The sequence below is a fragment of the Schistocerca cancellata genome, chromosome 3 (genome assembly GCF_023864275.1).
Source record: "Schistocerca cancellata isolate TAMUIC-IGC-003103 chromosome 3, iqSchCanc2.1, whole genome shotgun sequence".
Lineage (NCBI taxonomy): Eukaryota > Metazoa > Arthropoda > Insecta > Orthoptera > Acrididae > Schistocerca > Schistocerca cancellata.
This window is the reverse complement of record NC_064628.1, coordinates 360,250,985-360,276,306: the sequence shown is the minus strand read 5'-3', so window position 1 is coordinate 360,276,306 and position 25,322 is coordinate 360,250,985. Positions and strand designations below refer to the sequence as shown.

Here is a 25,322-nt window from a genome sequence, read left to right as displayed (position 1 = left end):
TGCAGTTTTTTTGTTTGATGCTTATTTCGTGAGATATTTGGCCTGGTCACTATCAATGGACCACCCTGTATATGTTAATTTCATGATTTAAACAAATAATACAGCTTAACCCTTGTATTAGAAGAAACTGTTAATGCTAGACGAGTTGTGTTGTTTGCAGTTTTTTTGTTTGATGCTTATTTCGTGAGATATTTGGCCTGGTCACTATCAATGGACCACCCTGTATATGTTAATTTCATGATTTAAACAAATAATACAGCTTAACCCTTGTATTAGAAGAAACTGTTAAAAAGACAGAATTTTTTGATTTATTCTGTTAATTTAATGAGTTAAGTTTTAATTGTAATTTCTATAAATTAAACATCAAAGTGTAGTTTCAGTGCCTATTATTGTGATGATATATAAGGACCCAATTTTTGGTCCCAATACAGTCAGTCCACGGCCAAGTTTCAGAAAAGAAGCCTGTGTTGGTTAGATCAACAACAATGCATCAACTTAACCGTGAAATAAGTGTTACACAAATAGGCCATGTGTTAAAGCAATGACAGTGTCTGTTCAGTTTATTTGAAAGACTGTGAAATGTGTGGTTAGGTTTTCACTGCTCATAGATATTCGGTATGAAACTATTGTAGCAGTATGTTGATGTTTACTTGCAAACTATTAATGAGGTTTATCGAAAGTTAAACAATTAAACAATAGTGCACTGACCATATAATTGTGTGTGTGTGTGGGGGGGGGGGGGGGGGGGGTTGTGAACAGTGAAAGTAAAGAACTGTGAAACGCAAATGTGCACCTGTCGTCTACATCATTTAAAGTAGTCAGTGTTGAACTTCCACCTCCCATTTTTCAGCCAGTATAGCAACACAGTACATCAACACTGAGGACCATCAACAAAGAAATAAAGTAGGCGAACACCACAAGGGTACAAGCACTTTTGGCATTCTTCAGAAATTAAATATCTTTTCTTATGTTTCATGCTATTTTATTCACAGGATACATTCATATTCTCTGGCTCCATGTCATTTTATTTCCTTGCACTCTCCTGATGTAAAGTGTATTTACTCTAACTGCATGATCAAAGTAGTTACTGTGCAGGATGTTAATGTTAATAAGAACCATCTCAGTTCTTGATGCATTTATTATGATGTGACCAGTTTCATTTAATGAACTTTATCAGATGACTTTGCAGCTGACCAAAACAAAAATGAGCTAAAAACTACTGTGTCATACACATAATAAATGATATGCAACGCACACTGCCACAGTCTTCATAAAAATTCCCACAGAAATATGTGCTGATATAGCGACTCAAGTCTGGTCATCTTATGTAAAGTTGAAGGCACATCCTGGAACATGTAGATGATTGATTATGTCAAGTCTGGCATAGATTATTCAGGCGTTTTGTTTGGTAATGTTGTGGCTTGTCCAGCTTGCAGTTACCAGCACCAAAGGTGCAAAACTGGTTCGAGGTGATGGAAATCAGAGTTGGAGTACCATTAACATCAACTTTAAATGTCTTCTCCTTTTGACTCGGAACTATATATTGTGGCTACAGAGGCGTATCCATTGTGTGTTATGCCAAATAAATACCTGGTTACATATCCAAAGGTTAGGAAAAATGGCAGGGCTGTGATAAGCTGCTTATTCAGCTCGACTGGCCATAGTTGGTGAATGTCCAGACACAACTTTTGAAAAAAGTCTGATACCTCAATTAGGTCATTAGGCATATTGCTGAAGAATTCACTGGGCAATCAAACTGATTGGCCATAGACCAGTTCTGATGCTGTGGCGTTTCCCAGTAGCACAGTTGGTAGAGTTTCTGTCCAGTGTTGTGATTCATTGCATCTTAGAGCCACTTTTAACTTGTAGTGCAACTGCTCAACTAAGCCTTCCACTGCTGGATGATAAGCTGTGGTTCGAATATGCTTCTTGCCTAATAAAACAGTAAGTGATTTGAATAGACTTGAGTCATATTGCCTGCCTTGGTCAGTAGTGATACGTAGGGGCACTCCAAAATAAGCGATCCATCCCTGAAAAAAAGGTGGTTGCAATGGTTTTAGTGGTGGCATCAGCCATAAAAAAAACTGCAGACCAATTGGCGAAGCGGCCGATGGCAGTTAGACAAGTGTGTCCTTCAGATGGTGTTAAAGGTCCAAGAACAGCTTACTGTATTTACTTGAATCTAAGCCGCACCTGAAAAATGAGACTCGAAATCAAGGGGAAAAAAAATTTCCCAAATCTAAGCCGCACCTGAAATTTGAGACTCGAAATTCAAGGGGAGAGAAAAGTTTTAGGCCGCACCTCCAAATCGAAACAAAGTTGGTCCATTGTAATATGAGACACAATTTAGGTCGAATGAATGACGATACAGCTACAGTTATTTGGTTCGAGTCGTAAGTTTAGCAGTTAAGCTTTACCAGGTAGCCATTGCTATGCGTCAGGTGCTCCGTCTGTATTTATACAGATCATCATCATCATCATCAGTTATCTGTTATATTAGCAGGTCCTTTGCCTCTCCATTTTCTGCGATCCATTGCTTCCTTCTTAAGGCAGCTGTATGTTGTACCACCCATCATGTCATCCAGTATCTGGAATCTTTTCCTTCCTCACTTCCTTTTCCCTTCTACATAACCTTCTAAAACTGTTTTTATCAGTCTGTCATTCTTTCTTAATATATGCCCAATCCAATTTCTTTTTCTTCTCTTTATTACATCTAGTAACTGTCTTTTCTCTCCCACTCTTCTCAGTACCTCTTCATTTTTTACTCGGTCCATCCAACTTATTCTTTCCATCCTCCGCCATGTCCAGATCTCAAAAGCCTCCAGCCTTTCTGTCTTTTTTCCTCATAGTCCATGTTTCAGCGCCACATAGAAGAACACTCCATACAAGACATTTTATGAGTCTCTTTCTGAGTTCTCTGTCCAGACCACTGCAGAAAATTCTCCTTTTCTTATAAAACACCTCTTTTGCCATTGCTATCCTTGTTTTAATTTCTGTGGTGCACTTCCAGTCGGTGTCTATCCTGCTTCCAAGATACTTAAAATTTTGCACCTGTTCTAGTATTTCTCCATTCAGCATAATTTTTATTTCCTTATTTCCTCCTACTGCCAATACTTTTGTTTTATTTGTGTTAATTTTCATTCCATATTTTTTTCCGTTAGTTGCAGTGGTGTCCACCAAATCCTGTAATTCTTTTTCCCTTGTGGCTAAAAGGACCATGTCATCAGCAAACCTCAAACACCCTACTCTTCTTCCTCCAATTTCTACTCGTTTGTCATCTAATGAGCATTGGTCAATCATATTTTCCAAGTAGAGGTTGAAAAGAGTAGGTGATAGACAGCATCGTTGTCTTACTCCTTTTCCTAGTCTGATCCAGTTTGTACTTTCTCCTCTCACTTTAACTGAAACTTTTTGATTAAGATATAATGAGTTTATAAGTCTTCTGGTTTTCCAGGCCACTCTCTGTTCCCTCATTATAGTCGCCATCTTGTCCCAAACCACATTGTCAAATGCCTTTTCTAGATCGATGAAGCACATGTATAGGTCTCTTCCTTTTTCAATAAACCTTTCTCCCAAGATTTGTAGGAGCTCTGTTGCATCTCTGGTGCCTGTATTCCATCTAAAGCCAAACTGCTCCTCACCAAGATTCTCCTCCATTACTTTTTCAGGTCTTATATTAATTATTCTTAACATCACTGTGGCTGCATGTGAAATGAGGCTGATTGTCCTGTGCTCACTGAATTTCTTGGTTCCTTGTTTTTTCAGTAATGGAATCATTGCTGTTGTCAGAAAGTCCTCAGGCCATTCACCACTGTCATATATTTTATTACATAACCTCAATATTTCTCTTATTCCATCTTGGTTCAAGCATTTTAGTATTTCTCCCAGTATTGTATCTGTACCTACCGCTTTGCCATTTTTCATTGCAGCTATGGCAGACTTTACTTCTTCCATTATGATGGTTGGTCCTTTCTCTTCATCACTTACACTGCTGTGTGATTCAAATTCCAGAGTTTCTGGTTTGCTATTTGTGTCATATAGCTCTTTTAGATATTCTTCCCATCTCTGGAGGACATCGTCACAATCTTTGTACACTACCTCTTCGTCTTTACTCAAAATTTCCATAGTAGCACTTCCTGCTCTGTTTTCTTCCCATGCCATAGTCTTTACTCTGATATATAGTAAGTCGTATCTTCCCTTCCTGTCCAGTTCTTCAATTTTCTTCTCTCCTCCATCTTGGAAATAATTTCTTGTGTGACCCATGGTGTAGTAACACTGTTCACGTTACGTCGCACTTCACTTAGCGTAGACCGGGACTGTGTCCTAGGCATGCCCGATGTTGACTGACTGCGCTCTGCCTGTCCTGCCGGAGTTGTTGTTGTTGTTACGCCGGCAGAGGGCGCGTCCGAATTCTCGCGTGCCCTCTGGTGGACGGGACTCTACTTGCGGCAACTACTGTCCATGACGCGCCGTGCCAATGTGCGCCTCCCGCGATCTTTCTGGTGGCTACTACACTCCTCCTCCTTCGGGGGGTGAAGCCACTGTGATCCACTGCGTCGAAAGGTGGAGCGTCGGGCAGGAGCGATGACCTCCACATCCATGGGATGGCCGGAGTCGAGGGAATCTGCCAACCCTCGAGCCGGAACCTTCGAATATGGCTGGAAATGACCCACACGAAGAGGCCCCCGTCGTCCCACAACCGGAGCCCGGGACAGAACGGGCGACAAGCTGTCGAACTCCGGATCCTGTTCCACCTCAGGAGGGGCAAGACCCAGTGGCGGGGACGAAGGGGAAGGGACGACCACAGGGGAACAAGCCCCCTGCGAAACCGGGCCGGCTAGGGGGGCCAGCTCTCGCTGGGGCAGCTCGAATGACGGCGATGCCGGTGCTGGAGCCACTGGAGGCTGCCAAGGCTGAGAACCATCACAGTGCGGCAGAGTCACAGCGGGGAGAGGAGGTAACGTCCCCTGTGAAACCAATACAGGTGCCGGCAATGGGGAAGCCGGTGTCCGAGAGGGCGGAGGGTGGGTGCCCGAACGTGGACGTAGCTGATTTTGGTGACGACGTACCACCCGGTCCCCCACCTGCAAGGTATAGAGCCGGCGGCCATGTCGGTGCAGGACCACCGCCGGTATCCAACGTGGATTGCGACCAAACCCACGGGCCCAGACTGACATACCCAGTGGAAAGCCAGGTACTCCGTTTTGGGAAGACTGGCGAGGACCAGGCTGGAGGAGGTGCAGCAGAGTCCTAGGTTGACGCCCATGGAGGAGCTCTGTGGGGCTGCGGTCTCCCATTGGTGTGGTCCGGTATGCCGTCAAGAAAAACGTCAATGCTTCCTCTGCAGGAAATTCGTGCACATACTTTTTCATCTGTGTCTTAAAGGTGCGCACCATGCGCTCAGCTTCCCCATTCGATTGTGGATGGAAGGGGGGAGAGCAAACGTGCCGAATACCGAAGCGCCTACAAAAATCCTGGAAGGTCTGCGAAAGAAACTGCGGTCCATTGTCCGAGACCAGGGTGATTGGCAGACCTTCCACAGAAAAGATTTTTGCTAGTGCCTGGATTGCAACGTCTGAAGTGGTTGAGGAGCAGCGAACCACATATGGGAATCGGGAATAAGCATCAATGACAATGAGCCAAAAGCCATTGAGAAACGGCCCCGCAAAATCGATGTGAACACGTTCCCACGCCTGGGTTGCCGGCGGCCATGAAGAGAACGCTGCCCTGGGAGATGCTTGTTGGCTCGCACACTGGGAACAGGCGGCCACCAAGTGCTCAATTTCTCTGTCAATACCGGGCCAGTACACATGTCTGCGAGCCAAGGTTTTAGTACGGGAAACACCCCAGTGCCCCGCATGTAATAACTTGAGGACCTCCCGTCGTAAACTTGCAGGAACAACCACACGAGGAGCTGTATCATCGGTAGCCAGAAGGAGAACTCCTTCCAAGACCGAGAGACGGTCTCGTAGAAGAAAATAATTACGAAGAGGGTCCAAGGCCCGGCCCGGAGGGCGGGACGACCACCCCTGCTGAATGAGGCGAACTACTTGCCGCAGAACCGGGTCAGCCGCTGTTTCCCTGGCGACTCGAGAACTAGTGATCGGGAAGCCATCAACCGCCTGGCGGGACGCCACATCCAAATGAAAACACATAATCTCCTCTCGATCAAATGTAGGGTCCGGGCCCACCGGAAGACGGGAAAGAGCGTCGGCGTTGGCATGCTGGCCTGTAGGGCGAAAACGAATGTCATAATGGTACTTAGAGAGGAACAAGGCCCAGCACTGTAGTCTGTGGGCCGCCCTATCCGGAATCTGAGAGGCGGGGCCAAATAACGATATTAACGGCTTATGGTCAGTGATTAACTGAAACTTCGTGCCATACAAGAAAGGGTGAAACTTGGTAACAGCGTAGACAATGGCCAAAGCCTCTTTTTCCACCTGGGAGTAATGGGCCTGCGCGGGACTAAGCGTTTTCGACGCAAACGCCAGTGGTTGCTCGGAACCATCTGCGTTGCGATGGGCCAGGACCGCCCCCACCCCATACTGTGAAGCATCCGTAGCCAGGACTAATGGCTTATGGGGATCAAAAGTAGCCAAACAAGGGGCTGACGTGAGGAGGCCCTTCAACGAGGTGAACGCTCGCTCGCATGCCGGCGACCAATCAAAAGGAACACCCTTGTGCAGAAGGCAGTACAGGGGGTGGGCGATAGTGGAAGCCCTGGGAATGAACCGGTGGTAATAGGCTATCTTGCCTAAAAAAGCTTGTAACTCCTTCAGCGATGTGGGCCGAGGAAGGTTGACGATACCTTGGACCAAACTTCCTAGTGGCTGGATGCCATGCCGAGAGATGGTGTAGCCCACATACTCAATGGACGGTTGGAAGAAGGTTGACTTCTGCAGGTTGCAACGCAAGCCCACAGACCTGAATTTGAGAAAGAGGGTGCGAAGGTTGTGCAAGTGGTCCGTCGTGCTGCGGCCCGTGACAATTATGTCATCCAGGTAATTAATACAATGAGGGATTGTCGACGTGACATGCTCAAGATAACGCTGGAATATCGCCGGGGCACTGGATATTCCAAAAGCCAACCGCTGGTATTGGTAAAGGCCAAATGGGGTGTTGACGACTGCCAGCCGTTTGGAGTCCTCATCAAGTGGTATCTGATGATAAGCCTCTGACAGATCGATTTTCGAAAAATAGTGGCCTCCCGCCACGGCGGAGAACAATTCATCAGCACGAGGCAAAGGATAGGTGTCCACCACCAATTGGGAATTAATGGTGGCCTTAAAATCGCCACAAAGACGTAATTTTCCAGAGGGCTTCTTGACAATAACGAGGGGCGAAGCCCACTCACTGGAAGAAATGGGAAGAACGACCCCTAGGGCTGTCAGCCGGTCGAGCTCTTCCTTTACCTGAGGGCGGAGAGCCAAGGGGATCTGCCTCGCGCGTAGAAAACGCGGGCGAGCCGACGCCTTCAACGTTAAGTGAGCTTCAAAATCTGAAACACGCCCCAGGCCCTCCTCAAAAATGTCTGGAAAGTCTGAGATCAAAGATTCTAATGAGTGATAGGGAACATCTTCAGAGACCAACTGTATGGTGTCAGCGATAGAAAAACCGAAAGCTTGAAAGGCATCCAGGCCAAAAAGGTTAGCGGAGCTCGCATCACTGACAACAATAAAAGTAATAGGCCGAGTGACTGATTTGTAAGTCACGTCGGTAGTGAATTGACCCAGTAGGGGAATGAACTGTTTACCATAACCGCGTAGACGCCGGTAAACTGGCGCCAACGGGGGCGATCCAAGGTCGGAATACGTTTGTGCATTCAACAACGAAACTGCCGCGCCCGTATCTACTTGCAGTTGTAACCGGCGCGACCGAACTGACACCTCGATAAAGAGTTTGCGTGCCGATGCGTCGGGAGCCTGGCCTGATGAAACTTCCTGAATGTCAACGTCCATGTCCTCTGTACTTGCTTCCTTCGATTCCTTTGAGGCTGAGCGGCAAACTTTAGCAATGTGACCGTTTTTATGACATTTGCGACAAATGGCCCAACGCTGGGGCACTTTGACCGATCGTAATGTATATAGCACGACGCACAGGACGGCAACAGGGGCCGGCGGCCGGAATTTTGTTTACGCGCCGCGCGGGAGCGGCCGTAACGGCCGGATTGTACCGCTCGCACGTCGTCCACCCCAGACACAGTGGACGCGGCCGCGCCGCCCTGAACCTCCGCGACGTCGCACCACGCTTCCAGCTGTTGACCTGCTGCGTGAGAGACTTCATATGATTGAGCAATGGACAGGACTTCTTCGAGGGAAGGGTCTTCTAATTGCAGGGCCCGTTGCCGGACCTCCCTATCAGGGGCCGAACGAACAATGACATCACGTACCATAACATGGGCATACGACTCCCGCGACTGCTCCGTGACAAAATGACACTTGCGACTAAGACCGTGCAGGGTTGCGGCCCACGCCCGGTAAGACTGATGGGGCTGTTTCTTGCATTGATAGAACTCGACCCTAGCCGCCACAACATGCGTGCGGCGGTGATAATATGAAGACAGCAATGAACACAATGCGTCAAAAGACAAGGACGAGGGTTCCTGCAACGGCGCTAGCTGCCGCAAAACTTGATACAGCGAGGGAGATAAGACAAGAAGAGAGCACGACATACCTCCGCATCGGCAACATGAAACGCCTGGAAATGCTGCCGAAGGTGATGTTCATATGCGTCCCAATCCTCCGCCGTCTCGTCATACGGGGGAAAGGGCGGAGGGAACGGCGCCGGAGCAGATGGCGGTGAGAGCAACGCCGGAAGCACTTGTTTCATGGTGGCCATGAGCTCCATCTGCTGCGCAACCAAAACCCGCACCAAATCCTCCATGCCGTGGAGAAACTGCGAAACCGGAACAACGACGCAACACGCGAAAGAACGACCCTACTCGTCGCCAGTTGTGTAGTAACACTGTTCACGTTACGTCGCACTTCACTTAGTGTAGACCGGGACTGTGTCCTAGGCATGCCCGATGTTGACTGACTGCGCTCTGCCTGTCCTGCCGGAGTTGTTGTTGTTGTTACGCCGGCAGAGGGCGCGTCCGAATTCTCGCGTGCCCTCTGGTGGACGGGACTCTACTTGCGGCAACTACTGTCCATGACGCGCCGTGCCAATGTGCGCCTCCCGCGATCTTTCTGGTGGCTACTACACATGTTTTTTTTTTATCTTTTCCCTTTTACATATCCTATATTTTGCTGTCCTGCTTTAATGATTCCTTCTTTCAGCATATTCCAGTACTCGTTGGCATTATCAGGTGGTTCTTTGTCTTGTAATGTGTTTAGAAATTCCCGAGACAGCATTTCTGTAATTTGTTCTTTGTTGGATCTTATCTTCTCTAAATCCCATTTCTTCACCATGGTCGCCTTCTTCAGTTTTTTCATTCTTATTTCTATTTCTGCCATAAGTAAGTTGTGGTCACTATTAATATCTGCACCTGGTAATGTGTGCACCTTCTTGATTCCGTTCCTGTATCTTTCTTCTACCAGTATAAAATTGATTGTGTTTCTGAATTTATCCCCTGGTGATTTCCAAGTGTAGAGCCTCCTCTTGTGGTTCTTGAATCATGTGTTTGCCGCTATCAGCTGCCTCTCCCTGCAGAAGTCAATTAACCATTCACCTCTGTCATTTCTCTTTCCAAGAACATGACTGCCTACTATGTTTCCCTCTTTCCCTTCTCCCACAATGGCGTTCCAGTCTCCCATTACTATTTCGCAGCATTTTCTATTTTCGTCCATTATTCTCTCTATTACACTGTACGTTTCCTCTACAATTCGGTCATCATGTTCTGAAGTTGGCATATACACCTGGACAATCAGTAAATATTTTTGTGCTCCTTTCAGCCTTACACCAATAACCCGGTCATTTGCATAGTCTACATATTCCACACATTTAGCCAATTCCTTTGTCATAATCATTCCTACTCCATTCATTCCTTTTACTTCTCCTCCTTAGTAGTACAATACACATTCATCTGACTGCAGCTCTCCATGTCCATTCCATCTTACCTCACCAACTCCTACAGGGACCATATGATTCTTTTCCATCTCTCTTTTAAGGTTTTCTAGTTTTCCTGCTTGTAGTAGAGTTCTAACATTCCAGGTACCAATTCTCATTTTGATTTTTTTCCTCCTTTCAAGGCCTGGCATAAGTAAGTGGAAGCAATGCCAGGACTCAGCTCAGGGCCCTGTGGTCACCAGCCACGTATCACTAGGTGTGACTCCCTTCCTTTTTTGCGTACTTCGTCGGGTTTGAATTGATTGTTTATTTTTCTTTGATCTGATAAGTGCTGTTCTCTTTGTTATAGGTGTTTATGTCAGTCTAAGCAGAAAATGCATTACTGTACTGTGTCATGCATTGTTTGTCGCATTCTGATAATGAGTGTTCACGACCTGTCGCCGCTCACGGCGTGGCTTGCTTTTGTGCATGCTACAGCCGCTTACAATTTAAAAAAAAAAAAAAAAAAAAAAAAAAAAAAAAAAAAAAAAAAAAAAAAAAAAAAAAAAAAAAAGAGAGAGAGAGAGAGAGAGAGAGAGAGAGAGAGAGAGAGAGAGGAATCGTCCCATTAGCGAAACAATGGCAAGAGACTGCTATTTGATGTTACCTACACTCCTGCTTTCTTTGATAATGATCAACAAGAACCAAATAATAGACAGCGTATGATAGAAGATGTTCTGAACGAGAATTTAGCGAAAATTTTTCTCCATTTGAAAATCTTTGCAGACGCCTCTTTAGTACATTACATTCTGCACTGAAATTAGAGTCATCTTAGATTTAAAAATTTAGTCAATTGCCGTGCTTCATTTCTGTCTGTATCACTATTAGGCATAAGAATAATACGAATATAAACATGGCATGATATCTATGTTCTTCCGTGTTTGCTGTTGTCTCAGTCTAGTTTCGTAGTTTATTAGGCAGACAGGATTTAAAAGGATTTAAATGAGTTAGCAGCAAACACGAAACAATATATGGCAAAATGTTTATATTCATATTATTCTTATGGTGAAGAGAATACTGCATGCGATTCACAATTCATATAAGTTCCTGTAAGGAACCATCTCTTCTCACAGGTAGGAAAAAATTCAGAACGTAGAGTTGGCAAACATCCCAAACAGTCTTGCCAGTCGGATTTTCGTAGTACATTGAAATGCTGCTACATTCGAAGATGGACAATACGGAATTTGTATTTACTTCGTTGGATGATGTATGAAAATGCAGTGGTTGAAACTCGAGGTGGAGAAAAAAGCTCGTCTTCCACCTTCTTTTTTTTTTTTTTTTTTTTTTTTTTTTTTTTTTTTTTTTTTTTTTTTTTTTTTTTTTTTTTTTTTTAATGACGCAGGGGGTTTGGCGCCAGTATTTATCTTGTGCCTGCAAAGCATGCCTGTGTAGCGCTACATATATTCGACGGCAGAAGTTAGTTGTGGCAGCACCTACCAACATTTTTCATAACTTCCGCTTACTTTGCACTCGATTCTAAGCCGCAGTCGGTTTTTTTTTAATTACAAAAACCGGAAAAAAAGTGCAGCTTAGATGCGAGTAAATACGGTATATGTGGGGCCAACTTAAGGCTCAAGTGGCAGAAGCTGCCTCTTGGGTTGCCAAGATGAGTGGGGCACCATAAGTGCCAAAACTTAAAATAATTTCTATGCAGGATGTATCACAATTAGTAACAGCAAGTTGTGGTGTGCCAAGCTGAAAGGGGGGGGGGGGGGGGGGGCAGGAATGCCCAACTGCAAGATTTGTATACAGTGTGTATCACAATTAGTAATGAGAACTGACATAGTTGAATGTGTATGAGGGAAAGGAGGAGGGAGGAGGGGTGCCAAATAATAAGTTGCTTGTGAGGATAAATTTTCTCAAACTGGCCCTGCATATGTGAACATATTCAGATTATTGGTTGCATGGAACAAAAATATCAGGAGGTGCACTGATATGGTGGATGATGTTATGATGTTGACAGGCCACTTATAATTGTATCTCTATTTGGCAGAACCTTCAGGATCAGGCAGCAGACTGGGATCAAGAGCAGACATGTTGTTTATCATGTGTAGCATCTTGTATAAGATTATTATAAATCTTTTGCTGTTAAGATATGTTGTTATCAACCAAAGACCTAGTTTATAAAGTGCACGACATTCAGTGTATATGAAACAGAGTTACTAATTTGGTTCCATGTTATAATCTTGAATGTGTCTAGTTTGTACTTCAGATATTTAATGGTGTAATCATTTTTCTGTGTAGGTTGGATGAAGATTCCATTCGGGAGTATTTTCCATTACCGAAGGTGCTCTCTGGATTGTTTATGCTCTGCGAATCTCTGATGGGTTTGCAGTTTGTTGAAGAATCTGGAGTAGACAAATGGAATCCCGATGTCCAGTTCTACAACATATTTGAGGTTGGAAGCACAGAACCTGTTGGCAGTTTCTTTATTGATCCTTACATCAGGTAGCTACTTAACAGGAAAAAATGGTATTAGTAAGAGTAAACAAATTTCAGAAATTGGCTGTTACTGATACAGGAGCAGAAAGGAATAATAAAATAAGTTGGTAGTATCTACCAAGTATTTTATAAATTTGCAAACGTAATTGATTTGGTCTTACAAAATATAATTAAAGATGTGCACTATATCTGTAAATGTCAGCTATGGTGGGAATGTTGTAGAATGGGAAGGAGAAGAGCAACATACCAATCATTTATTGTTGTCCCTTGGAACCATGTATTTGTCCATTGACAGAGACCATTTTTCTTGTATGTTTTGTGTCAAAATACCAAATTCACTAGAAACGAGTACAAACTAGAACTGCATAATTCTGTTATGTATTTTGGTCACAAATGCAGAAATCATAAAGAAAATTTGATCAAATACGGGAAAGTCATAGATGGAATACTAATAATGGAAGGAATGAAGGTAACAATTCAACATGTATTTGAAGCTTGGCATGGTTGACTTGAAAAAGTTTCTGAGTTACCAGGCAGTGTGTTTCACAGCTAACCAATACAAAATACAAATACTTTGGATTAAAGGAGACCACTCACCAAAAAGCAGAAGCATTGAGTCATCAGTACACACACACAAGAGAGAAAACTTAGTATATTTTGGAGTTATCCTTTTGTGAGCAAAACACACACTCAATCACTCAGTCACTCACCCACTCCTATGCCTACACTCACACACACACACACACACACACACACACACACACACACACACACATACACATACACACACCAACTGAACTGAATAAGTCGTCGTCTTGGATACAGCAGATTGGACGAAGAAAGGGGTGAGGGGCGGAATATTGGAGACTGCAGAGAAAATCATGTGGATGATAGTTTTTAAACATATAAACCTAATTGTAGCTGTTGTGGTGGAGCAGGGGTCAGAGTCAGATGTAGATCAGAGACTTTTGAAGATTGAGGCTAAGTGAATCAGGAAAAAGATGCAATATACTACTAAATGATAAAATTGGTATTGACCACAGTTTTTCAGTGGCTCATCTGTGATCAGGTCTGCATAAAAAACATGCAGTAGTTGCTGCAAAGTATAAATGTCACACGACTATTTACACATGTACTCCTACTTTTGATGTAAGAGATTATACGAGTAATAGGACTGTAAGGCGATGTGCTGCTAATGGATGGGTAGGAAAAGTCCTACAACTGGTATTTTCACTCAGATATGCTATGTATGACTGGGATCAAGAATGGGGTAAGGATAGGAAAATATGTTTTGTAAGTTGAGTGGTTGACAGAATGCTACTTGTGGGAGAAGAGAATGCTTTTGGGGAGGCTGTTTCTCTGCCCAGATGGTAGTCAAAGCTGTGGTAGAGGATGTAGTTTAGCAGTTTGTTTTGGGTGGCGGTACATAATGAGAAAGTTTGGTCCTTTGTGAACAGTTTGCAGTTGCAGCTGGGGTGTTATTGTCAAGGAAAGTGAGATCTATTTGTGGACCAGATTTGGGGAAAAGGTAGTGCATGCCTGTTAAGGACTCAAGAAGGCTTTCGGCATTCTGGAAGGGGGCTGCTCTCTACTCAAGATGTTCTGTTTTTGGGTAGCATGCATGTACAGAAGAGACTCTGATGTCAAAGAGATGGTAGCCATAAAAATAAGTATACAAGGACTGTTCAAAAAGTAAGCTGACTTCACAAATTGTGTGGGTAACGTACATTGGATTATCAATCTACTTTTTTGTTTTGTTGGCACACATGTCCCGAACATATGTTCACAGTTCCAAGTGTACAGCACACTTCATTTGTTTTTACAGATAGAAAGGTTAGATGTTTTTTAGTTTGCTCGGCAATTTTCGATTTTTATAAAAAACAGAGCAAAGAATCTGCATCAAATTTTGTGTGAAAAATGGAATCAAGTGCTCTAAAACACTTGAAATGTTGACAGTGGCATATGGTGAGTCTGCTCTAATTAAAAAAAAAATGTTTAAAGTGGTTCAAGCTCTTCCAAGATGGCCAACAAGATGCCAATGACGAACCTCCTTCTGGACACCCCAGCACATAACAGAAAATAAAGTCAAAGCTGTGGAGAAAATTGTTTTGGAAGATCGTCAAATTACTACAAGAGAAGTTGCTGAGAATGTTGGTATATTCGTCAGCTCATGTCATGCAATTTTTTAGATGTTTTGGGCACGAGACGTTTCAGCAAAGTTTGTTCCAAAACTTCTCAATTTTGATCAGAAGAACTGTCACATGAGCATCGCTCAAGAGCTCTTAAATGACATCAATGATGATCCTGATTTGCTCAGAAGGGTCATAACTGATGTCAAGACATGGGTTTACAGTTATGATTTTGAAATCAAAGCCCAATCATCCCAATGGAAGCCTCCTAGAGAGCCACAACCGAAAAAAGCACTCCAAGTTTGATCAAATGTCAAAATTTTGGTCACTGTTTTTTTATAATTACCATGGCATAGTGCATCATGAATTTTTGCCCCAAGGTCATACAGTCAACAAGGAATATGACCTTGACGTTATGCACTGTTTGCGAGAAGCAGTACACAAAAACCATCCAGAATTGTGGAAAACAATTCATGGCTTTTGCATCACGACAATGCACCTGTTAAATCTTCAAATTTAACACATATATTTCGGACAACACAACAACACATATAAGTCACTGAGTAAGTGAAGCTGTGTACAAGTCAGCATTCGATTAAACACTGAGTCTCAGTCTAGCGGCCATTGCTCGGCTGGCCGCTTAGGTGGCGCAGCTGCTGCATGGCTGGCAGACAGCGCCGCACGTAGAGGACGTGCGTAATTGCGCGGCGGCACTTTGAATAATCGGCGAGTCACAACACTTTTCCCCCCTTTGAAATTGTTGCACTGGTCTTGATGGAGGTGTCCTGGAGATGGCTAACGTCCATAGGCGTTTGACTCGCCGTAAAGTCTCGAGGAGGAGGCTTCCCGTACTGATGGAAGTGTCCCCGATGATAACGGGTCGAGATGACAGGAGATGTAGGGGTCGAATCTGCTGGGGCCCCATGCACCAATCTGCCCGTTGCGGCAAGTCCAGTTGATATGACAGGAGACATGGGCAATGTGTTGGCGTCCGTTGGAGGAGGAGGCGAGTAGATGTACTCTGACAGAGGATGGTCCTCCGGTTCCTGCATGGGCACGTCTCCTGGTGGCGTCCGTTCTGGTGCTGGCATCACGATGACGGTGAGAGGATTGCGTTGTGAGTATTGAGAGATGCCAAGATCCCGAGCATCAGGTAGAGCCAAAGGTGGTGTGGCGGCATTCGGAACAGGTGTTGCTGGCACCCGAGGCCGAAGCTGGTCCGAATGACACACTGCAACACCCGTGTCCGTCTGGATTTCATACAGGCGTCTGCCACGGTGTCGTAAGATGCGGCCCGGGCTCCATTTTGGCCGCCTGCCATATCCCCGTACCCAGACGAGGTCGTCGGCGGTGAACTGGCCAAGTGAAGGCACCCGCAGCCATGAGGTGGGAGGCTGCAGAAGATGAAGTAGTGTGCGGGGCTGTCGGCCATGTAAGAGCTCAGCCGGGCTGTTGTCGCCCATGGGGGTGAAACGGTAAGACGCCAGAAACTGGAGAAGCGCCTCATCAGCAGCATAAGAAGTCAGAAGTTTCCGCATCTGAGCCTTATATGTGCGGACCAGTCGTTCAGCCTCACTGTTGGATTGTGGATGGAACGGCGGGGCCGTGACATCCGTAACGCCGTGATGAGCACAAAAATCCGCAAAGTTGAAAGAGGCAAATTGCAGACCATTATCAGTAACAAGAGTAGAGAGGAGGCCTTCTAAAGAAAAAATGCGGGCGAGAGCACTGGTGGTTGCCGCGGTGGTAGGTGACGAGCAACGGACAATGAAAGGAAAGTTAGAGTAGGCGTCAATTACGAGGAGCCAATAAGTACCTAAAAAGGGTCCCGCAAAGTCAACATGAATGCGCTCCCAGGGCTTCTCAGGCGAAGGCCACGGTGACAAAGATGACTTCGGGGCAGCGGCCTGTGACGCACAAGGGCCGCAGGCAGCGACCATGTGTGCTATTTCAGAGTCGATGCCAGGCCAGTACACATGACGGCGCGCCAGAGATTTTGTGCGAGACACACCCCAGTGCCCCTGGTGAAGGAGGCGCAAGACCGAAGCACGCAAAGATGCAGGTACCACAACACGCGGCGAAGCATTGTCAGTGGAGAGGAGGATAACACCATCCCTAGCCGTGAGGCGGTAGCGCCAAGTGTAGTAGTTCCGCAACGGATCAGAAGTCTTAGCGGACGGGCGATCTGGCCAACCCTCCTGAATACAGCATAAAACCCGGGAGAGGGTAGGGTCAGAACCCGTAGCAGCCGCCAGCCTGTCCCCAGTGATGGGGAACCTGTCCACAACCCGCTGCTCGGCAACATCCAGGTGGAAACACAAAAGTTCGTCCCTATCGAATGCCTGATCAGGACCCATGGGAAGGCGAGACAAAGCATCAGCATTCGCATGTTGAGCCGTTGGCCGGAAATGAATCTCATAATTGAAACGGGACAAGTAAAGAGCCCAACGCTGGAGGCAGTGTGCAGCCTTGTCGGGAAGTGACGTTGATGGATGAAACAAGGAAACAAGTGGTTTGTGATCCGTAACAAGATGAAATTTTGAGCCATAGAGAGAAACACCAAACCTATGAAGAGCATAAATGATGGCCAAAGCTTCTTTCTCAATTTGAGAATACTTTTGTTGGGCATCCGTGAGCGTTTTGGAGGTATAAGCGATGGGTTGTTCCGAACCGTCAGAAAAACGGTGCGCAAGGACTGCACCAACCCCGTATTGAGAGGTGTCTGTGACAAGAACAAGATGTTGGCCAGGTCGATAAGTAGCCAGGCACGGGGCCTGTTTCAGCATAGTCTTTCATTTCCGGAAAGCCGCGTCACATGACGCGGACCAGTGAAAAGGCACGTTTTTATGCAATAGGCGATGCAACGGCTGAGCCACCGACGCCGCAGACGGTAAAAACTTGTGATAGTACGCTATTTTCCCCAAGAAGGCCTGCAGTTCCTTAACAGATGTAGGGCGAGGAAGGGCATCGATCGCAGCGACAGTGTGTTGAAGCGGACGAATACCATCCCGAGAGAGTTGAAACCCCAAGTACGTGATAGATGCCTGAAGAAATTGTGATTTCTGAAGATTACACTTAAGACCGGCAGTCTGTAAGACATTAAAAAGTGTGCGGAGATTTTGAAGATGTTCTTCAGTGGTGGAGCCAGTGACAACAATGTCGTCCATGTAATTGATACACCCAGGGACAGGGAGCAATAATTGTTCCAAGAATCGCTTAAAGAGAGCAGGGGCGCTAGCAACCCCGAATGGCAAGCGTTGGTATTGATAGAGGCCAAAAGGCGTGTTAAGGACCAGAAACTGCCGGGAAGCAGCGTCGAGAGGAAGTTGATGATAAGCTTCTGACATGTCAATTTTAGAAAAATACTGTCCTCCAGCGAGTTTAGTGAACAGTTCTTCAGGACGGGGCATAGGGTAAGTGTCGATGAGGCATTAAGCGTTTACAGTGGCTTTGAAATCGCCACAGAGATGAATATCACCATTGGGCTTAGCAACTACAACGACAGGAGAGTACCACTCACTGGAAGTGACAGGAAGCAAGACCCCTGAAGCAGTGAGACGATCCATCTCCCGTTTTACCCGATCACGAAGGGCCACAGGAATGGGCCGAGCCCGAAAAAACTTAGGCCGAGCAGGGGGTTTGAGCGTGATATGAGCTTCAAAGTCGTTTGCACGGCCTAACCCAGGAGAAAAAAGGGAGGAAAATGTCGTCGACAAGGAATCCAGTTGAGCATAAGGAATAGCGTCAGAGACAATATTGACGGAGTTATCTACGGAGAACCCAAAAACGCGAAAGGCATCGAAACCAAAAAGATTTTCTGCGTTACTCTGGTCGACCACAAATGTGGGAACAGTGCGAACGACGGATTTGTAAGATTAAACTGTCCCAAGAGAGAAATCTTCTGTTTATTGTACGTCCGTAATTGCCGAGTGACAGGGGACAGGAGTGGAGAACCTAGCTGAAGATACGTCTGAGAATTAATTATAGTGGCAGCAGAACCGGTATCCACTTGCGTGCGAACATCTCGACCAAGGATTTGGACAGTGAGGAATAACTTCCCTGAAAGGGAAGAAGTGCAATTGACAGACAACACAGAATCAGAATCAGCGTCATGTTCATGAACATCATGTATGCGGTCGGATTTACAAACGGAAGACACATGACCTTTCTTTTTGCAATTGTGACACACAGCCCAACGTTGGGGACAATCCTCGCGTGAATGTTTCGTAAAACACCGCGGATATGAAGGAAGTTGCCGGTGATTTTGCTGCAGTTTCTTAGTGGGTTGTTTACGGCTAGGCCGAAGCTGCAGGTGGGAGCGTACTGCAGCCATGTCGGCCGGCGGGGAAGCGCCGCACGCGTCGTCAACAGCGCACAGCGGTTGTATTTCCCCGACATCACCCCATGCTTCTATTTGCGCCCCAGCTGCGCGAGAAATTTCAAAAGACTGCGCAATGGAGAGAACTTCATCCAGAGTCGGATTCGCCAACTGAAGGGCACGTTGCTGAACTTCTTTGTCGGGCGCCGACCGGATAATAGCATCCCGTACCATGGAATCGGCATAGGATTCTTTGTGAACGTCAGTAACAAATTGACACTTTTGACTGAGGCCGTGAAGTTCAGCAGCCCAAGCGCGATAGGATTGATTTGGTTGTTTTTGACAACGATAAAAGGCAACACGAGAGGCTACCACATGCATTTGCTTTTGAAAATAGACAGACAGAAGTGAGCTCATTTCAGCAAAGGACAAAGACGCAGGATCCTTCAAAGGAGCCAATTGCGACAACAACCGATACATTTGCGATGAAATCCAGGAAAGGAACAGAGACTTACATGGTTGTTCGTCCGTGACATGAAATGCCAAGAAGTGCTGTCGAAGACGTTTTTCATAATCAGACCAGTCTTCCACCGTCTCGTCGTAAGGTGGAAAAGGAGGTACAGCCAACGACGAGAAAAGCCCCGCATTTGATGCCGTGGCGAAATCGCGAATCGCCGCTGTTAGAAGCGTTTGCTGTTCAAGGAGATTTTGCAAGAGTTGCTCGACAGTAGCCATGGAACCCTGTGAGTCAACGGTGAAAAGGAAAAATCCACTACCTCGTCGCCAATTGTTAAATCTTCAAATTTAACACATATATTTCGGACAACACAACAACACATATAAGTCACTGAGTAAGTGGAACTGTGTACAAGTCGGCATTTGATTAAACACTGAGTCTCAGTCTAGCGGCCGCTGCTCGGCTGGCCGCTTAGGTGGCGCAGCTGCTGCATGGCTGGCAGACAGCGCCGCACGTAGAGGACGTGCGTAATTGCACGGCGGCACTTTGAATAATCGGTGAGTCACAACAGCACCTGCTCATGCCTCAGCCATCATATTCACTGGATTTGGCCCTCTGTCCTCTGTTACTTTTTCCTGTTCCCAAAACTGAAGAGACCTATGAAAGGACAAAGATTTTCTATGATTGAGGAAATAAAAACTGTATCGCTGGAAGTACTCAAGCCTCTACTAAAAAGTGCTTATAAGAAGTGCTTCAAGGAATGGAAGAAGAATTGGCACAAGTGTATTGTATCTGAGTGGCGATTACTTTGAAAGAGACAATATGAATATTAATGAATAAATAAATATTTTTTCATAAAAATATAAAGTCACCTTACTTTTTGAACACATCTCATATTGTTGACCATTTTTGGGCTTATATTGCATGAAATGTCTGTGGAGCCATCAGAGAATAGGTGGCTAATTGAGCTGAAAAAGATCAAGTGAAACATGTATTTATAACAAAATTAGAGGTGCTAATGACCCTTCCACAAATCCCAAGTGTAATAGTCTGATGAGTGTTATTGTTTCACACATTTTTTTTCTTTTATCGTACAGCTTTAAATAGATATCAGAATGACTCCTCCTGCAGACAATTTTTGTAGCCGATATGAGACATAATGTATTCATTATTCATGTTCTGACTTCCTTTTACATCTCATCTATGTTATGTACATTTGTTCATGACTATGGGTCATTTACTGGGTGGATGTCCTCTTAGATCATTTCACTGTATTCTGCTCTATAGCCCATTATAAGTTGAATGCATTTTAGATCTCGTTTGTTCTATTTTATTTATCAACCATTCCACCTATCATGTGTCTCTGTGCCTTCAATTCTGAATGTCATATTGCTCATGTATTATGTTCTTTTCTGTAAATTTTCCATATTATTTTCTTATTAGCTCTTAAAGGTAATAACCATTGCTTATTAAAGTAGCTGTTATACTTTTACAAGCAGTAACAGTTTTGTGTGAATGCTGTTTTTAATCTTTGTACTGTGATCAGTAATCTCTTTTCTTTTTGTGATCATAAAATCACTGGAACTCATTTTTGAAAGTATTTGTATGGAGTGCAGCCATGTATGGAAGTGAAACATGGATGATAAATAGTTTGGACAAGAAGAGAATAGAAGCTTTCGAAATGTGATGCTACAGAAGAACTCTGAAATTTAGATGGGTTGATCACATAACTAATGAGGAGGTACTGAATAGAATTGGGGAGAAGAGAAATTTGTGGCACAACTTGACTAGAAGAAGGGATCGCTTGGTAGGACAAATTCTGAGGCATCAAGGGATCACCAATTTAGTATTGGAGGGCAGCGTGGAGGGTAAAAATCGTAGCGGGGATCTAAGAGATGAATACACTAAACAGTTTCAGAAGGATGTAAGGTGCAGTAGGTACTGGGAGATTAAGCAGCTTGCACAGGATAGAGTACAATGGAGAGCTGCATCAAACCAGTCTCAGGACTGAAGACCACAGCAACAACAACAAAATCACTGGAATGGGTGGTTTAACAGTTCTTAGCATATCCAGATTTAGATTTTCTGTAATTTGCATAAATCTTTGCAAACAATTTCTGGGATGGCTCCTCCAGTGAAATCATATCTAGTCCCATCCCTTGTCTTTCAAACTAGTTATCTGCTTTTAATGGCCTTACTGTTGTTGAAACCTCAAACTCCAACCTTCTTTCTTTCCTGTCATTCCGTGAGATAATATTTGTACGATGTAGAACTAAAATAGTATTAGAATCAAAACTTAAGAGTTTCGGAAGACTTAAGATAAAACAAGGCAGAAGATGTAGGTAACATTCCAACAGAATTTCTAAAATCATTTGGGAAGTGGCAACAAAACAACTATTCACGTTGGTGTGTAGAAGTATGAGTCTGGTGATATATCATCTGACTTTCAGAAAAATATCATCCACACAATTCCACAGATTGCAACAAGTGTGAGAATTGTCACAGAATCAGCTTAACACATGAATTCAAGTGGCTGACAATAATAATATGCATCAGAATGGAAAAGCAAATTGAGGATGTGTTAGATGACAATCAGTTTTGCTTTAGGAAAGGTAAAGGCCCAGGTAGGCAGTTCTGACATTGCAGTTGATAATGGAAGCAAGGCTAAAGAAAAATAAGACATATTCATAGGATTTATTGACCAGGAAGAAGCATTGGACAATGTAAAATGTTGCAAGATGTTTGAAATTCTGAAGTAAGAGTAAGCTATAGGGAGAGATGGCTAATGTACAAGAGCCAAGAGGGAATAATAAGAGTGGAAGAGCAAGAACGAAGTGCTCAGATTAAAAACGGTGTAAGATATGGATGTAGTCTTTCACCCCCTACTGATCAATTTATACAATGAAAAACAATGATGGAAATAAAAGAAAGGTTCAAGAGTGGAATTAAAATTCAAGGTGGAAGGATATCAATAACAACATTCGCTGATTATGTTGCTATCCTCAGTGAAAGTGAAAAAGAATTACAGGTTCTGCTGAATCGAGTGAACAATTGGTTGAGTACAGAATACGAATTTAGAGTAAATCGAAGAAAGGTGAAAGTAATGAGAAGTAGTTGAAATGAGAACAACAAGAAACTTAACATCGACATTGGTGGTCACAAAGTAGGTGAAATTAAGGCAGTCTGTTACCTAGGTGGCAAAATAACAGATGGAAGCATTGGATATGTGGTGCTACAGGTGAATATTGAAAATTAGGTGGACTGGTAAGGCAAGGAATGAGGAAGTTCTGCGCAGAATCGGAGAGTAAAAGGGATATATGGAAAACACTATCAAGAAGGTTGGTAAGTCATGCATTAAGACATCGGAGAATAACTTCAATGATACTAGAGGGAGCTGCAGTAGGTAAAAACTGTAGAGAAGATAGAGATTGTAATACATCCATTACATAATTGAGGACCTAGGTTGCAAGTGCAATTCTGAGATTAAGAGGTTGGTACAGGAGAGGCATTCGGTGTGGGTGTATCAAACCAGTCAGAAGACTAATAAGTAAAAAATGCTTGATATAAAAAAGAGAATTCAGACAGGCATTTGCAAATATTTAATGGTAAATATACAGTTAATTTCCTTTGATATCAATGCTTTTTATCGTTATGGGCAAGGAGATGAAGAAAAAATAAAAAAATAAAAATATTTGATATTATTGTTGCAAGTAGATCAATGAAAGGGAGGATGTTTTCATTTGAACTACATGACAGTTCTCATCAAACTGCAACTCTCTAGCCAGTATAATTTTGACTTCTGCAAGCAAAGCAGGAACCTCAGTTATAATTGTAACCCACTGCTGAAACTATAATTCAGAGTACTATGTGGATATTAATTTGTGGATTTATGAAACTGTAACTTGGTGAGTAAGTGCTGACTACAGATCTAAAGGTCTGGGACTCAATTTTCAGTCATATGTAAGATTTTTTTCCGTGATTATTACTTCTTTGGCCTTTTGGCAGTGATGTGGTAATGTGAAATATGTAGACCGTACACTTTCTACGACTTCTGTCATATCTCAAAAACCTGTGCCCACACACCAAAAACTTGTGTGTTGTCTCTTCAAACCACCCCAGGCTAAGTCAAGGAGATGTTGACAAATAGTATTTGGAACCCCAAAGGGAAGCACTGCTCAGAACAACGACCATGCACCATCTAATAATGATCATTTGTTGCATGTCCATAGACTCATTCCAATTGTCAGATCACGGAGAAAATGTTTCAGAGTACTGATAACACAACAGCACTGTAAATGAATCTTTGACAAAAATGGCACTGAGAATGCTTCTCATTTCCACTCTTCATATGATGTGAGTACAATGAGGTGCATAGTTTTTTTGTCCTGTCTTCCCTTTTCTTCATAACATGTTTTGTTAATAAAGAATCAAACCATTTAAATTTTATATTTTACTTAAATACATTTTGTACATAAATTTAGGGGTTTTGAGGGGGATAAATAAACAATTTACAAGAAGAATCCTCTGCACTAAATCAGTATATGGTACAAAGTTACAGAAATCATGCATAAATTTACAGCATTCACTTTATTTTGTATTCATCTACTTTACTACAAACATTTTGGAGGTATTTAAATTACTCCACGTAAACAGGTTTTTAAATTGATAACATTTATATTGTTAGCAACATGCACTTTGTATACGCATAATATACATATTTGTATTCTATATACTGCTACAACATGCACCAGTTAGAAGCACAAAATTGAAGTACAAATATCCTCTTATATTAAGCATACCATATTGTTTTTTGTATCCTCTTACAGAATGCTATTCAACAGTAATTAGTGCCAAATAACAGAACTTAATCAGCCTTCAGTTTAAATTCATTTGCTCCAGCAGAGTTGAGCTCATAAATTAGAATTTATTAAAAAGTATTATTGCCACTATTAAGAATCTTCTAGTGATACAACTTTCATGTGTACATTCTATTACTGTCAATTGTAAGCACCTGTGGTCTAAGTACATGGTATCCAAATTGATAACTACATTCAGATGTTGGTGATGATGAGAGTGCTGACTACAGATCTAAAGGTCTGGGACTCAATTTTCAGTCATATGTAAGATTTTTTTCCATGATTATTACTTCTTTGGCCTTTTGGCAGTGATGTGGTAATGTGAAATATGCCAATTTGCGTTGTGGTTTGGAATTGATGTTGGACTGTAGACACACAAATAACTTATTAAAAGACATTTTATCAGAGGCTGTTCTCATATAACTGTATGGGTAATCCAGTTCAGAAATTGGAAGAATGCAAAAACATAGCACCTGCAGTAGGACCATGCCTAGTAAAGCACTGTAATACTCAAACCACCCTTCAGGCTCTGACAAAGTTGCTTTTATTTTTGTACTTAATTTATATTTTACTTTCTCTCATGGTGGTCTTCTCTTTTCACTAGTTTAGTATGGCACTGCAAATGATATAGAAAGCCCTGAATCAGAGAACTTAAAAACCAAAAGATGTCAGTAATAACATGTTCCATTTATCATCACAGTAAACTGGGTATTTTGAATTCTTTGTAAAAAAATAAAAAAATAGCTCCAAATGTGTTGTGTGTTTCCACATACCTTAAAATAGCTTTGAAGCAGCATAATGAAATGATTTTATATTGTATAAATTCTAATTTTGTTTTAGGGAAGATGAAAAGTTGCAAATGGATGGAGCCTCTGGTTGGATGATTCCTATGGCAAATAAATGCACAATAATTGGAAGAAAGCCTTTAGCAGCTCTTGTGTTCAATTTTCGACCGCCTCTTTACGGGAAGCCATCTTTGTTGTCCTTCACTGAGGTGAACCGCCTTTTCAAGACGGTAATGAAATTTCTTATGTTTGAATGAAGTGGTAAATTACACTTTGCATATAAGGAAG

At 43.4% G+C, this 25,322-nt stretch overlaps 1 protein-coding gene across 1 annotated transcript in view; it reads left to right on the top strand.

The window, feature by feature from the left end:
• Nucleotides 1-25,322, top strand: part of LOC126175050 (uncharacterized) — a 95,480-nt gene that overhangs the window by 49,374 nt on the left and 20,784 nt on the right. Inside the window, exons 9-10 of the mRNA XM_049921561.1 lie at nt 12,292-12,495; nt 25,090-25,264. Of these exons, the coding sequence (XP_049777518.1) occupies nt 12,292-12,495; nt 25,090-25,264 (379 nt within the window). The remainder of the gene's footprint in view (nt 1-12,291; nt 12,496-25,089; nt 25,265-25,322) is intronic.